The 16,306-nt window shown below is 53.3% G+C and overlaps 1 protein-coding gene and 1 long non-coding RNA gene across 3 annotated transcripts in view; both read right to left on the bottom strand.

Annotated features, from left to right (window-relative positions):
* Positions 1-456: 456 nt before the first annotated feature.
* LOC120812735 (breast cancer anti-estrogen resistance protein 1-like) overlaps positions 457-16,306 on the bottom strand; it is a 42,363-nt gene continuing 26,513 nt past the window's right edge. For both annotated transcript variants that reach the window (XM_078097892.1, XM_078097891.1), the window contains exons 2-8: positions 9,485-10,165; positions 7,102-7,251; positions 4,555-4,650; positions 4,130-4,483; positions 3,129-4,022; positions 1,923-2,009; positions 457-1,645 (exon numbers count right to left, since the gene is read on the bottom strand). In XM_078097892.1, coding sequence (XP_077954018.1) covers positions 1,100-1,645; positions 1,923-2,009; positions 3,129-4,022; positions 4,130-4,483; positions 4,555-4,650; positions 7,102-7,251; positions 9,485-10,165 — 2,808 coding nt within the window. In that variant the 3' untranslated portion in view covers positions 457-1,099. The remainder of the gene's footprint in view (positions 1,646-1,922; positions 2,010-3,128; positions 4,023-4,129; positions 4,484-4,554; positions 4,651-7,101; positions 7,252-9,484; positions 10,166-16,306) is intronic.
* LOC144391280 (uncharacterized) lies at positions 4,825-7,095 on the bottom strand. The gene is made up of 2 exons (XR_013455193.1): positions 6,051-7,095; positions 4,825-5,732 (listed from the first exon to the last, which is right to left on the bottom strand). It is a non-coding gene; the product is annotated as an uncharacterized LOC144391280 (long non-coding RNA).

The following is a 16,306-nucleotide window of genomic DNA, read 5'->3' as shown; positions in this document are numbered from 1 at the left end:
AGTGTGTGGATGTCAGTCACTGATGGGCAGGTGTCACTGTGTGTGGTTCTCCCGTCATCAGGGGGTGAATGATGTCATGTGGCGTTGAGCACAGTCCACTTCCCTCCACGTCTACTGTTCTTCATTGTTAGTAACGAGGTTTGTGAAGTTTGTCTCCTTACGGGTGAAATGTTTATTGTCTGTGATGCAACGACATTAAAGACACAATTACTGCTGTTGTCATCGTTGTTAGTCTACGATTCCCACTACATGTGTCACATCATCACCCTCCATGAATGATTCATTCCGCTTGCGTGTTTGATGTTCGTTCTGTTCACATGACGTGGATCACACAGGGTGATCGGAAGGAATCACAATGAACTATTTGTGCTGATACTAAAAAGCAGGTTTGCGGTTCCGTTCTTGCTCCACCAACACAACCTGTGTAAAGTTTCCCCAGAAAAGAAGCGACGGAGAGGCACTGAAAGCATCTTTAATAACCTGGACACATGACGCCTCCCAGCACCACAGGGCCCGAACCGGTGTGGACAAGAACCATCGGGTGAAGCTTGAGTGTGTGTGTGTGTGTGTGTGTGTGTGTGTGTGCGCTCCAGTGCTTATTGGGAAAGTGGGCCTTCGTCAGGGAGAGAAGAGCACAGATGTTCTGCAGCTGACAGTCAATCATCTCATCCATAACCACGATGGTACAGAGTTATACAGTAATAATAACAACAATCACTGATACCGTCTAGAAACTACATTTATGTTTTCATCTTTTCTTTCTCCCAAAAAAACGAACAGTATTTATATACGTATCCATGCATCTACATGTCTATAGATGTAGATACATAGATGCAGGTATCGAGCGTGAGATATGGAGACATGTTTATTTACTCAGTTTCATTCTGCGTTTCTGACTAAATAAGTAACTTAAATATTTACAGTGATTATTTTACAACCAGCCCGCTGAAGATAGAACGTCCCGTGTAGTTTGTCTCTGATAAAAAGCTCGCCGAGGGGAGGTTTCCCCCAGAGGCGGGGCTCCGGGTCCTCCGTCCCGCCCCCCCCCCTGTCAGTCAGCGTCCCGCCCCCGCCCCCCTGTCCGTCAGCGTCCCGCCCCCTACAGCAGCAGCAGCTGCCCCAGCAGCACCCTGAAGTGCTGCGTGCAGCCGGCCAGCTCTCTCACCCTGTCCGTCATCTCCCGGGCGGCGCCGGGCGCCGGGTACTGCAGCGCCGCCGCCTTGGTGCTGACCACGATGTCCTTGAGCTTTTCGCACAGCGCGTTGCTGCTCCGGGCCACGTGCGCCCTGGCCTCGGGCGACTTGGCCTGGCGCGACAGCGTGTCGCCGATGAACACCAGCTTGTGCGCGCTGAGGATGACGAACTTGCTGTGCGCCACGAAGATCTTGGGCGGCTGGCTGGAGCCGACGGCGGCGAAGAAGGCGTCGATGGCGTCGCTCACCGCCGCCGCGTTCTGCTCGCACTGCTCCTGGTAGAAGAGGAGGAGCTGGCGGTCGCCGTTGCACAGCCGGGAGCCGGCGGGGGACCCGGAGCCGCTCGGGGCCTGCTGGTTGGCCAAAGGGTGGTGCGGGGGCGGGACCCAGCCCGTCATGTCGTTGTTGATCGGCCGGTTGACCTCCTGCTCCAGCCGCTCAAACTGTTTGATCTGGAGGAAGGAGACACGCGTCCACGTCCATCATCTTTGGCAAAATGACCCTCACACGGTGGTCCGTTGGTAAAAGAGAAAGCGACACACAAGAGGGCGGGAGACGCCGTGTCTACGTGTGATGAAGACGTCGCACCAAATGGGAGAACTGCGATTTTTCACCACAACGTTTTACATTTTTAATGACTGTTTTAAGTAAAGTAAAGATGTTTTATTAGTCCATAAAAACCGAATTAAAGAAAGGACGTGATCGACATGTACAAACACGCGCAGGTACCTGTTGCTGCTCCAGATGTGGCTTGTGTCGGCTGATGTTGCCTTTCTCCAGCAGCTGTTTTTGGTTCTTCTCAAACTCCTCCTTTCCCTGTGGCAGCAAGCGCACATCTGTTACACATCTGCTGTGAAGTATACAAATATAAAAACAACACATGCGCAAACTCTGTCTCCCTCTAGTGGTGACGACAACAACGACAACGACCTCCGACGCACTTTACTTCAACGGCCACACACACACACACACACACACACACACACACACACACACGGACCTCTTCCTCCTTCTCTCCTTCCTCTCCTCTTCCTTCTTCCTCCTTCCTCCTACTCTCCTTCCTCTCCTCTTCCTCCTACTCTCCTTCCTCTCCTCTTCCTCCTACTCTCCTTCCTCTCCTCTTCCTCCTTCCTCCTACTCTCCTTCCTCTCCTCTTCCTCCTTCCTCCTACTCTCCTTCCTCTCCTCTTCCTCCTCCTACTGCTCCTTCCTCTCCTCTTCCTCCTTCATCCTACTCTCCTCTTCCTCCTCTTCCTCCTACTGCTCCTTCCTCTCCTCTTCCTCCTTCCTCCTACTCTCCTTCCTCTCCTCTTCCTCCTTCATCCTACTCTCCTTCCTCTCCTCTTCCTCCTCTTCCTCCTACTGCTCCTTCCTCTCCTCTTCCTCCTTCATCCTACTCTCCTTCCTCTCCTCTTCCTCCTTCATCCTACTCTCCTTCCTCTCCTCTTCCTCCTCTTCCTCCTACTCTCCTTCCTCTCCTCTTCCTCCTACTCTCCTTCCTCTCCTCTTCCTCCTCTTCCTCCTACTGCTCCTTCCTCTCCTCTTCCTCCTTCCTCTCCTCTTCCTCCTCCTACTGCTCCTTCCTCTCCTCTTCCTCCTTCATCCTACTCTCCTTCCTCTCCTCTTCCTCCTCTTCCTCCTACTGCTCCTTCCTCTCCTCTTCCTCCTTCATCCTACTCTCCTTCCTCTCCTCTTCCTCCTACTCTCCTTCCTCTCCTCTTCCTCCTTCCTCCTACTCTCCTTCCTCTCCTCTTCCTCCTCTTCCTCCTACTGCTCCTTCCTCAACAACGACAACGACCTCTGACGCACTTTACTTCAACGGCCATGTTGCCGCACACACACACACACACACACACACGCACACGCACACGCACACACGCACACACACACACACACACACACACACACACACGCACACGCACACGCACACACTCACCTGTAAGTGGACGTAGTCGTAATCCTCCATCCAGCCTTCCTCTGTGGTCCCGTACGGCCGGTCCACACCGTCCTCTTCCTCCGCCGCGGTAAACTTCGGCGGCGAGGGGAGGGGCCGCGACTGAATGTTCGCCCTCTCGCCGCCCTGGTAGCTCCCGCTTCCCGACCCCGTCACGTGACCGCCGACCTCCGGCGGGACGGGGGGAAGCGGGAGCTGCTGCTGCTGCTGCTGCCGGTTGCTCCGCTTGAAGAGCAGCGAGGCGTTCCCGTGGAGGAAGGAGGCGAGCTGCTTGGCGTCGTCCGGGATGCCCCGGGCCGTCATGATGAGGCGGTCCAGGTCATCGCCGCCCGGCGGCGGCGGCGCCGCCAGCGCGGCGTGCGACCAGGACGCGGCGTCCAGGCTCTGACTGTGCCGGATCAAACTCTGGAAGACCTCCTCCATCTTCCCCACCTGGCGGCCCAGCTTGCTGTGGAGCGAGCGGTCCGTGGCCTGCGCCGAGTTCGCCACGGCGCCCCTGGCGAACTCCAGGAAGTCCCGCACGCTGGAGCGCACCCGGTCGGCGGCCTGATGGATGGCCGGGAGGTTCCCTTCCAGGTGGGCGGGGCTTCTCCAGTTGCCCGCGATGAAGGACATCATGAGGGACACGCTGGACTCGACGGCCTGCTGGAGGCGGGACAGGCGCTCCATGGCCTGCTCCAGGTCCAAGATGAGGGGTTTCCCCGCCGCGGAGCCAGGGGCGGGAAGCGAGGAGGAGGAGGAGGAGGTGTCGCGGACGGGCACCGTGTCCAAGGAGGAGGCGGAGTGGTTGCTCCGCGTGCTCCCCGTGCTGGAGGCCGACAGCCGCTTGGAAGACGGAGGGAGCTCCTCGCCGGCGGACTGGGGGTCCCGGACCACCTGAGGGAACACGGCGCACATCGAGGTGAGCCCCCCCACGGGGTGCGCGCCGACCACGGGACCGTGCAGCGCGTAGAGTATCACGACCCTTGACCTTAACAACTCACCTGCGGCGGGACGTCGTACACGTTGTGGTCCCCCCGCTCCCCTCCTTTCTCCGCTCGCTCGCGGGGGAAGTCGTAGACGTCCTGGGCGGCGTGGCCCCCCGACCGCAGGCTGGCGGGGATGTCGTAGATGTCCTGGGGGGGCCGGTGGCGCTTGTCGGCGAGGACCGGCGGCGGCACGTCGTACACGTCCTCTGGGATCGGCGGCTCGTCGTCGTCGGCGTCGGCGGCGTGCGGGTAGGGGCCGGGGGGCCCGGGCGCCGGCTTGAGCTTGGCAAAGTGGGGCGGCACGTCGTAGGTCTCGTCTCTGGCGGCGTCGGGGACGTCTTTACTGACGGACGGGGGGAAGTCGTAGACCTGCGGGGACATTCAAGCAGCGTGAGCGCCGGAAGGCGGTGGCGAGCGGTGACGCGAGCGCGGCGCCTCACCGTCTGCTGGGGCGTCTTCTCCGAGCTCGCCGGGGTGTCATATATGTCACGGCCACCAGAGGGCCCCTTCACCGCCATGGGGGGAGTGTCGTACACCTGCACACGGGTCAACAGGTCAACAGGTCAACAGGTCAACAGGTCAACACCACACAGGCCCAAACAACAACTTCCTCCTTCTGCTCCTTCCTCTCCTCTTCCTCCTTCTGCTCCTTCCTCTCCTCTTCCTCCTCCTCCTCCTACTGCTCCTTCCTCCTCTTCCTCTTCCTACTCTCCTTCCTCTCCTCTTCCTCCTACTGCTCCTTCCTCTCTTCTTCCTCCTTCCTCCTACTGCTCCTTCCTCTCCTCTTCCTCCTCCTACTGCTCCTTCCTCTCCTCTTCCTCCTCCTACTCTCCTTCCTCTCCTCTTCCTTCTACTGCTCCTTCCTCTCCTCTTCCTCCTTCCTCCTACTCTCCTCTTCCTCCTCCTACTCTCCTTCCTCTCCTCTTCCTCCTACTGCTCCTTCCTCTCCTCTTCCTCCTTCCTCCTACTGCTCCTTCCTCTCCTCTTCCTCCTACTGCTCCTTCCTCTCCTCTTCCTCCTACTGCTCCTTCCTCTCCTCTTCCTCCTACTCTCCTTCCTCTCCTCTTCCTCCTCTTCCTCCTACTGCTCCTTCCTCTCCTCTTCCTCCTCCTCCTCCTACTGCTCCTTCCTCCTCTTCCTCTTCCTACTCTCCTTCCTCTCCTCCTCCTCCTACTGCTCCTTCCTCTCCTCTTCCTCCTCCTACTGCTCCTTCCTCTCCTCTACCTCCTCCTACTTTCCTTCCTCTCCTCTTCCTTCTACTGCTCCTTCCTCTCCTCTTCCTCCTTCCTCCTACTCTCCTCTTCCTCCTCCTACTCTCCTTCCTCTCCTCTTCCTCCTACTCTCCTTCCTCTCCTCTTCCTCCTTCCTCCTACTGCTCCTTCCTCTCCTCTTCCTCCTCCTACTCTCCTTCCTCTTCTCTTCCTCCTACTCTCCTTCCTCTCCTCTTCCTCCTCTTCCTCCTACTGCTCCTTCCTCTCCTCTTCCTCCTACTCTCCTTCCTCTCCTCTTCCTCCTCTTCCTCTTCCTACTGCTCCTTCCTCTCCTCTTCCTCCTACTGCTCCTTCCTCTCCTCTTCCTCCTTCCTCTCCTCTTCCTCCTCTTCCTCCTACTCTCCTTCCTCTCCTCTTCCTCCTTCCTCTCCTCTTCCTCCTCCTACTGCTCCTTCCTCTCCTCTTCCTCCTTCATCCTACTCTCCTTCCTCTCCTCTTCCTCCTACTGCTCCTTCCTCTCCTCTTCCTCCTTCCTCTCCTCTTCCTCCTCCTACTGCTCCTTCCTCTCCTCTTCCTCCTCTTCCTCCTACTGCTCCTTCCTCTCCTCTTCCTCCTTCCTCCCACTCTCCTTCCTCTCCTCTTCCTCCTCCCTCCTACTCTCCTTCCTCTCCTCTTCCTCCTTCATCCTACTCTCCTTCCTCTCCTCTTCCTCCTCTTCCTCCTACTGCTCCTCTTCCTCCTCCTGTGTTGTGCAGCTTTGCAGTGGTTGTGTGTCATCGACCTTTCTCTTTTAGCTTGTCAGCATGAAGACGACATCCATTTTGTCCGTGTGCGTGTGTGTGTGTGTGTGTGTGTGTGCGCGTGTGTGTGTGTGTGTGCGTGTGTGTGCGTGTGTGTGCGTGTGTGTGCGTGTGTGTGTGTGCGTGTGTGTGTGTGTGTGCAGATTCCTGCCTATTAAGCACAACACATTGTGAACAGTGTGTGTTTTGAACCACGCAGGACTAAACCGACCTGTGTGTAAAGTAGAGGCCTTAAAGGCGCAGAAACACACACAAACAAGCACTGCACACACACACACACAATACACGCACACACAATACACGCACACATCAACAACTTTCCCACAGTGGAAAAATGGTTGACCTTCGATAAAGATACATTTAGTATTAAGTGCTTGAATATTACATCACATTAAATACTCATATTACAGAGAGTCTGCTGGAGGCCGAACACACACTGTGTGTGTGTCTGTGTGTGTGTGTGTGTGTGTGCATGTGATTCTGTGACACACTAACACGAGTCAGAGCACGTTTGAGAACACGGGGAAACAGACGTGACGGCGGCGGGCTGCTGCAGCGTCGGCTTCTATTCATGGTTTTATGATTCAACACTTTCACCGGCCTCCAGGCCCCGCCCCCGCGCGCCCACTGGCCAATCGCGGGACCCGCTCTTTTTGCACGCCTCCATTCGGGCCGCTTGACCTGCTTGCTTTTCCACTGCCGCCATCTTGGCATCAGACACCAGCCCGAGGGAATTAGACCTATAGGAGGAGTCGCCCCCTGCTGGTTGGTGGGAGAACGGCGCCTCGAGGCCCTGGCTCCGTTCGGCGGGCCTGGAGACGCGTCCGTCCGCGAGGACTCGCACGCTTTCTATTAACATTCAGCGTTTAAAGGTCACGAACTCAGATCAACAAAGACGTTTCTTATTGAAAAAACACGTGTAAAAGTGTGAAAAGCAGCATTGGTGGAGTATTTCTGTGCTCCTCGCGTGGCCCACCTGTGTGCTGTACTGCTGGCGGGCCGGCGGCACGTCGTAGACGTCGTGCTGGCCGGGCGTCTGGTGTCTGGGCGGCACGTCGTACTCGTCCCGGTCCGGTCTGACCGCGTCGTACACGTACACCTGTCCCACGCGGGTCGGGACCACCACCTGGACGCGAGAGAGACCAGATGCTTGAACTTCAAAAAAAAATGCACAAATCCGTCCGTGGGCAGTAAAACATCACAGCAGACACACACACGCACACACAGCAGACACACACACACACACACACACAGCAGACACACACACACGCACAGGCAGCACGGGCACAGCGAGGGGGCCTGATGTTGCCGTGGGAACCGGGCGTCCCCATTGTGTGCCTGTTTAAACTGTGTATTTAAGTCAACCAGCCCGGCCTGGGAAACCAGACGCACACACACACACACACAGTGTCCCATCGTCGTCCTCCCCCGCTGGCCCGTCCCGCTCCTTTCCACTTCCTGGTTCAACCGACAGGCGGGCCGGACCGTTGAAACCGCGGGGAGGGGGCGGCGACGGGGGCGCGGCTTTTTAATGACGCTTAAATCAACGTTTGGATGTTTTTTTAACGGTTTGATGCGAAGCGCCTTTGTTGTTTGAATGTGCAACGCAAGTAAAGTTGCCTCAAGTCGGCGCGTGAATCACGACGCGTCGTGAATTATTACACACGGCCCCGTGTCAGATCGATAACCTGTGTTATTGATCGCCTGTCGGTCGGCCCTCTAGTGGTTGATGACTGACACCAAGTGATCGGTGTGTGTGTGTGTGTGTGTGCGTCTGTGTGTTACGTCTAGTTACAGAGCAACGGGTCAATGGTCCCCACCCCTGAATGAAGCGTGTGTTGCTATGGTGACGGTCGCCCTCGTTAACCAATGACATCATTTAACGGCACGGTGTGTTTGAGGCGTGACGTGTTTCTCTGCTTCAGCTGGATTTAATATCTCGTCTCCGTCGTCGAGCAGTAAGAGAATAGACGGAAGATAGATATACATATATATATATACCATAAAGGTATTTATATATATCTATATATATATATATATATAGATATATATACACCATAAAGGCATTTATATATATATAAAACACACCAGGTTTGAACAGACGCACAACTAAACACCAGTGGGACCAAAACAAAAACAACTTCAGCCTCTGTGTGTGTGTGTGTGTGTGTGTGTGTGTGTGTGTGTGTGCGTGTCAGGCAGCCGCGCTGACTTCATTAGTCTCCAGCTGATCTCTCAGCAGGACGGAGACACACAAACGCACATCATGTATCTAACAAATTCCACGTGCATTAAAACATTCATCGCCTTGTTTACATTATTCATGTTTCTTTCTCATGAAACGTGTTCCTCTCTCCTCGTATGTGGAACAAACAGCTGGTGATCGATGGTACGTCTTCATTTAGTTTATTAATAAGAGATTATGTGAATGACAGATGTTTGTATTTAGCAACACAACCTCTAATAATACACAGAACGCTGTGTCAGCACCAATGTGACGTTTCAGTGATCACTGATGGTCTTCAGCTGTTCCTCTGTGTGTGTGTGTGTGTGTGTTAAGTTGGTCACACACACACACACACACACAGTGTGTCACCTGTCGGCACAGTAAAGTGCTTACTCACCGAACCACAAGATCAGAGCTGAATTATTAACAATCTTATTATTTGACTGGTCCTCCTCACACACACACACACACACAGACAGACACACACACAGACACACAATGCCTACTCTTTATTTTGCCCGTGCCTCCCCCCGGCAGGGCGCTGTGATGTCGAGTGTGAAGGCTTAAACCCATTAAGGGAAACGCCGCCGTGGGATTTCCAGCATTTTCATTTTTTTTTACCTTCTTTTTCTGCGGCGTGTTAGAAATTATTTAAATGGCCGCTTTCGTTTCCCTCCCCCCCCCCCCCCCCTCCACTCCCCCCTCCTCCCCCCCGTGGGGACGATGTGATAATCTCACCGGTCTTTTTGAGCGTCAGTCACGCACGCTGCGAGTGAACAACCTTCAGGATGAGCGACGGCGGATTAAACAGCCACACGTTGAGGCCGCAGTCGGTAACTTTAATAAAAAACAACTTCAATCACGATCATCTTCAGCGCTTGGTGAGAAACGCGGCGGCCACGTTGAAACCGATCACTCATTTTACGGCTGAAGAGTTTGTTTGATTGACAGCTGTGTTAGAGACTCCTTTTCAGCGACGAAGTCATGACAGCAGAGGCCGACCCTCGACTTCTGGATTGCACCGAAAGAAGAGACACGCGTGCACCAGAACGCCGTAACAATGGCAGGAAGTGTGCGCGCGCGTTCGTGACACACAAACATCCACATCTCGACCTCCTCCGTCCTTCCTTACCTTGCCCAGCGCTTTGTTGCCGCTTTCCCAGTTCCTCTTATCCAGGGAGGGGGGCACCTGGTACACATCCTGCCCACCTCCGGTCCCCCCGGCCGGGCCCGGCGCTGGGCCGACAGAGGGGGGCACCTGGTAGACGTCCCGCCCCGGCGGCTGGTACTGTCTCCGGGCCAGAAGAGGCGCCTTCAGGGGGGGTCCCGGGGGGAGTCCGCTGGGGCCCGAGGGGATCTGGTACACACTTTGTGGACTGGTTTTGGGCCCGTGGGAGGGGGGCATCATGTAGATGGAGTCGGCGTTGGGCTGCGCCGGGTGCATGGACGTGTACTGCGCCGAGTGCAGCGGCTTGGCGGGAAAACCGCCGGCCGGCCCCGGAGACGGCGCCGGCTTGGCGTAGGCGCTCGGCGGGGGGAGGGGCCGCTGCTGCGTCTGGGAGGAGGGACAGGAAGCGGCGGGCTCCGGCGGGGGAGGCGCGGCCTGCTGCTGCTGCTTGCCGTCGTACATGCCGACCAGGATCTTGAGGCGGTTGCCGGGGACGATGCCCTGGCGCCCGTGGAGGGAGCAGAGCCACCAGCCGTCCAGGCCCTGCGTGTCCCGCTCCAACACGGTCATGATGTCCCCTTTGCGGAAGGACAGCTCGTCCGGGGACTCGGCCACGTTGTCGTACAGCGCCTTGGCCAGCACGTTCTGCAGAGGGGGGGGCGTAAACACATGAGAGGCGTCGTATACAGACACAGTTACCACGGTTACAATGAACTTACACTGAAAACACAATGTGACCGAGTTATGAGACTATAAACCGACTAGAAGAACATCACGCTGCCACTAAAAACCAGAGATGGAGAACATTAACTAATGTTTGCTGAGGGAATTATTGACTCATAGACTTCTACACAACCGGGAGTCGCCCCAATTTACAGTTTATACTGTAAAATACGTATAAAGAGAGAAGAGATTGTGGTCGTGATTACAGGAAACCGATGCCGACTGGTAGGAAATAGGATCTTTGTTTTTACATGTTCTGTTCCGTCTCAGAAGCTTTAACACTTATTTTCCAAGCGTCTCCCTGAAGCCGCCGTCGACTCTCCAGTGAAAGCCAGCAGACGATAAACTGTCTCTCTTTGAGAGAGAAGCTGTGCACACTAGGACGGCGTCCACGTTCTGATTCGCTGTTTAACGACGCGCTGCAACACGTGATCGAGCATCGCGTATTCAGTGGTGGAGATAAGTATGTGTGGTTCTGCAACATGCAGCGAGCCGACTGCGGGATTTAAACCTTCATATCATTGGAGGGGGGGCGGGTAACAATGACCGGCAGGTTGGGCAAACACACACATGTACCCCCCCCCCCCCCCCCTCAGTCGTCCTGGAACTCTTTGAAACTAAACCAATATTTGTCGTCCACGTCTGAGCGGCTGCAGTCTGAGAACCGGCACAGACTAGTACAGCCTGAACTGGCCATGTGCCACGCACACGCACACCCACACACGCACGCACGCTGAGCACAAAGCACCGGCCACGTCTAAATGAGGCCGTTTAATTGGCTTTGGGATTTACGGCCCGTTGGCCGGCGGCGAGACGCAGACGGACACTCGGCCCCGACGTGCTCGCCTCAGCAGATTCCCCCCTCGCCGGTCGCGCTCAAGAGTTCCCCTTTGAAAGCGAATGAGAACAAATAGGTGGCAGCCATAGGCCGGCTGGACTCTAAGCCCCGCCTCCCGTCAGAGGGCACCGCCTCTCGCTGCGTGTTTGTGCTTCGAAGGGGGTCCAGAATGTGCTGATGTCCGCATTCCTATCCAGATGTTTCACTTTTCCAAACAAACAAACACTCATTCTGCATCGAAAGTGGGTGTCAAGATCCAAACGACCCAACGAACAAATGAACATGAACAAATCCCCGTCACCTTTCCAAGAGCGTCATCGCCGTGGCAACCGGCTAAGAGCGAACATTCGACGCGATTTAAAACACCTTTTACACATTTCCCCCTCCATGAGCCTGTGAGCAGTTCTTTGTCCTCGCCGTCCCTTCGGGCAGCCGGGTCACCCTGACCTCAGACACCACGCCGCATGTCAGGCGCCCTCTTTCAGACGTTGCACAGCACTGAAGTCCCATTCCAGCGTCCAGAGAAACAGGAAGTGCGGCGGTGGAGATGAATCACACACACCCCCCCCCCGATGGGCCTGGGAATCACCCGTCCTCGTCTATTTGCGTCTGGCGTGGGCGGCCTGAGGGACACAGCTTCTGTGACTGCTCTTTAGCATATCTCAGATTGGCCGCGGTTTCAGTTCTTTCCACGCCGGTCGCGATGGGGAACGTTTCCCAAGGACCCGTGTTGGATCACTTCCAGCGTCCCGGAGCTCGGAAGACCTCAAGGACTCGTAAACGTAGCGGCTGACATTTGAGCTCCCACTTGGCGTTTTAAGACGTTAATGAAGCAAAAAGGCCTCAAAAAGGCCGGAGGGCCGCGGCCCCCCCGCCTGCTACCGCGAGGAACGCCGTGTTTGATGCAACGTTCAATAAATACATTCAAAAGGATGCTGACACGTGACGATGACGATGCAGATTTGTAAAGAGTCAAAGTTCACGTTTGTTGATGTCAGCGCGCCAGACGGCGAGCAGGCGGCTCTTAAAACGCTAAGTGATTAGCATGCTAAAGCTGCAGCGGCTCCCATGTACTTATACCTACATGTACTTATACGTGAGCATGTACTTATACCTACATGTACTTATACCTGAGCATGTACTCATACCTACATGTACTTATACCTGAGCATGTACTTATACGTGAGCATGTACTTATATCTACATGTACTTATACCTGAGCATGTACCTATACGTGAGCATGTACTTATACCTGAGCATGTACTTATACCTGAGCATGTACTTATACGTGAGCATGTACTTATATCTACATGTACTTATACCTGAGCATGTACTTATACGTGAGCATGTACTTATATCTACATGTACTTATACCTCAGCATGTACTTATATATACATGTACTTATATGTGAGCATGTACTTATACGTGAGCATGTACTTATATCTACATGTACTTATACCTGAGCATGTACTTATACGTGAGCATGTACTTATATCTACATGTACTTATACCTGAGCATGTACTTATATCTACATGTACTTATACCTGAGCATGTACTTATACCTGAGCATGTACTTATATCTACATGTACTTATACCTGAGCATGTACTTATACCTGAGCATGTACTTATATCTACATGTACTTATACCTGAGCATGTACTTATACCTGAGCATGTACTTATACGTGAGCATGTACTTATATCTACATGTACTTATACCTGAGCATGTACTTATACCTGAGCATGTACTTATATCTACATGTACTTATACCTGAGCATGTACTTATATCTACATGTACTTATACGTGAGCATGTACTTATACGTGAGCATGTACTTATATCTACATGTACTTATACCTGAGCATGTACTTATACGTGAGCATGTACTTATATCTACATGTACTTATACCTGAGCATGTACTTATACCTACATGTACTTATACGTGAGCATGTACTTATACCTACATGTACTTATACCTGAGCATGTACTCATACCTACATGTACTTATACCTGAGCATGTACTTATACGTGAGCATGTACTTATATCTACATGTACTTATACCTGAGCATGTACCTATACGTGAGCATGTACTTATATCTACATGTACTTATACCTGAGCATGTACTTATACCTGAGCATGTACTTATACGTGAGCATGTACTTATATCTACATGTACTTATACCTGAGCATGTACTTATACGTGAGCATGTACTTATATCTACATGTACTTATACCTCAGCATGTACTTATATATACATGTACTTATATGTGAGCATGTACTTATACGTGAGCATGTACTTATATCTACATGTACTTATACCTGAGCATGTACTTATACGTGAGCATGTACTTATATCTACATGTACTTATACCTGAGCATGTACTTATATCTACATGTACTTATACCTGAGCATGTACTTATACCTGAGCATGTACTTATATCTACATGTACTTATACCTGAGCATGTACTTATACCTGAGCATGTACTTATATCTACATGTACTTATACCTGAGCATGTACTTATACCTGAGCATGTACTTATACCTGAGCATGTACTTATACCTGAGCATGTACTTATATCTACATGTACTTATACCTGAGCATGTACTTATACGTGAGCATGTACTTATATCTACATGTACTTATACCTGAGCATGTACTTATATCTACATGTACTTATACGTGAGCATGTACTTATACGTGAGCATGTACTTATATCTACATGTACTTATACCTGAGCATGTACTTATACGTGAGCATGTACTTATATCTACATGTACTTATACCTGAGCATGTACTTATATCTACATGTACTTATACGTGAGCATGTACTTATACGTGAGCATGTACTTATATCTACATGTACTTATACCTGAGCATGTACTTATACGTGAGCATGTACTTATATCTACATGTACTTATACCTGAGCATGTACTTATACCTGAGCATGTACTTATATCTACATGTACTTATACGTGAGCATGTACTTATACGTGAGCATGTACTTATACATACATGTACTTATACGTGAGCATGTACTTATACATACATGTACTTACAGAAGCAGATGTGCAGTGAGGAGGAAGTAACGTGAACAGCTGGTGGAGCGAGCTCAGTACAGACAGGTCACTCATCTGTGTGAGTGGTGTGTGTGTGTGTGTGTGTGTGTGTCTGTGTGTGTGTGTGTGTGTGTGTGTCTGTGTGTGTGTGTGTGTGTGTGTGTGTGTTCGCAGGTGTGCGAGTGGCTTAATGTCCTTTTGTCTCTTGCCTCCCATTTGACCCCTGGGGACAAATACTACCCCGCCACAAGAGCTTTCATGTGTGCGTGTGCGTGCATGTGTGTGTGTGTGCGTGTGCGTGCATGTGCGTGTGTGTGTGCGTGTGCGTGCATGTGTGTGTGCGTGTGCGTGCATGTGCGTGTGTGTGTGTCTGTGCCCCACAGTGCAGGGAGCGTTTGAAAAGACGCTTCATGGCTCTCCTGCGTTTCTAGTCTTGAGCCTTCGTGCAGCAGAGAAGTCTGAAGCGGAAAGAGGCGGGGCCACGCCACGGCCACGCCCACGATTTACGGTTCCCCGACGTGTCTCCTCTTCTTCTTCTGCTTGGAGACGGCTAAAGGGAACGACCGTCTGATCTAGAACCTTATTATTAATTAGTCCGTTACAGGAACAAGGGATGTTTGAACCCGCTAACGTGGTAACTGATATCCGGTTGGTTCAGTGCTCCACGCGAGCATCCGCCACCACCAAACGTCAGGCGCGAACCGCGTCACGGACCCCCCCACGCGTGTCCTCACTCTCAGGGTCTCAAGGTTGTAAACAGACAAGAACAAAAAAAAAAAAAGCCGTCATCACAACTTCTTCCAGCATCATCTCTGGTCACATTTGCACCCATTTCAAAATGTATAACGTTGTTGGGTCGTGTCCCCGTGTCCCCCTGGACCACCGTGTCCCCGTGTCCCCCTGGACCGCCGTGTCCCCCTGGACCACCGTGCGGCACATAGCTGAGGCGTGTGTCTCTGTATCACTGCTATTGCTGAGGCGAGTCTGGGCCTGTCTGTCTCTCTGTCTCATCTGTCTCACACACACGTCCCCCCCCTTACTACAGCATTCCACAGCCTGCGCGCACAAACACACAACTATCATCACATCCCAGACGCACAAACAAAACACGCGCACACATTCAGATTCACGCAGAACACGGCAGAATAACCCTCCTTCCAAGCTGCCCCCTCCCCCCCCATTCCACCCCCCCCCCCTCCCTTTTCTCCTGCCCTTCCCCTTTCCTCCCTCCCTCCCTCCCTCCCTCCCTCCCTCTTTTCCTGACCTTGCACGTACGGAAATTCTTGTGCGTGCACGGCCGACTTTGCACAACAGCCGAGAGGATCCTCCATCCGGTGGGAGCCGGTTCTCCGTATCGTCGTCCATCATTTGTACGGCGGCCCCCCCGCTGGGTGGGGCAGGGGGGAGGGTGGGGGGGGGGGCTGGCAGACCACATTCTGTTTGCAAAACTACCCAAGAACTGAGATCACTACAGGCCACTAACAGCACGAAGACATCTACAATGCAAAGCTGGGTGGTGCTTTTCGCGGATGTCACAACCCCAGAGGCGCTGCGTGTGATCTCGATGGGTCAAAGCAGACGTTAGACAGACGTGGAAGTCCGTGTAATGTCCGATTGAGGACACACAGGCGCCAGAAAGAGGCCGACGAAATGTCTGAACAGATGCGTCGACAACCCAAACCCCCCGAAGCTGAGAGCTCTGCAACAGACCTGGTTTGGTTACGACGGAACGACCGAAAAAAACGGCTCAGCGGCCGCGGCGTTTTTTTGTTGTTGGGGGGGGGGGGGGGGGGGGGGGGGGGGGGGGGGGGGTCGTGCCGAGCCGCCTGCCAGGGAACATCTCCTGCCGTCTGCTGTATGAGTTAAAGGGCACTGAGGGGAACGTCTGGAGAACCAGGTTTGGACATTTCAGAGGTGAAACGTCCAAGAGACCCTTCGCTTTGAAGACGTATACAACCAATACAGACACGCACGCAATGGATCTATCGTCGCAAACAGCGCCGCAGCTCTACGTGCAGCTCTACGTGCAGCTCTACGTGCAGCTCTACGTGCAGCTCTAGGTGGCAGTTGATCCCTGCTGAAGAATTCCTGCCCCTCGGGCGACGACTAAAGAGCAAGAACAACAGCGGGGATTGTGTCGCCCGGGGCACAGGATCGGC

Source organism: Gasterosteus aculeatus, chromosome Y, assembly GCF_964276395.1.
Source record: "Gasterosteus aculeatus chromosome Y, fGasAcu3.hap1.1, whole genome shotgun sequence".
Lineage (NCBI taxonomy): Eukaryota > Metazoa > Chordata > Actinopteri > Perciformes > Gasterosteidae > Gasterosteus > Gasterosteus aculeatus.
The sequence above is the reverse complement of the archived record's forward strand: the minus strand, read 5'-3'. Positions and strand labels throughout refer to the sequence as shown.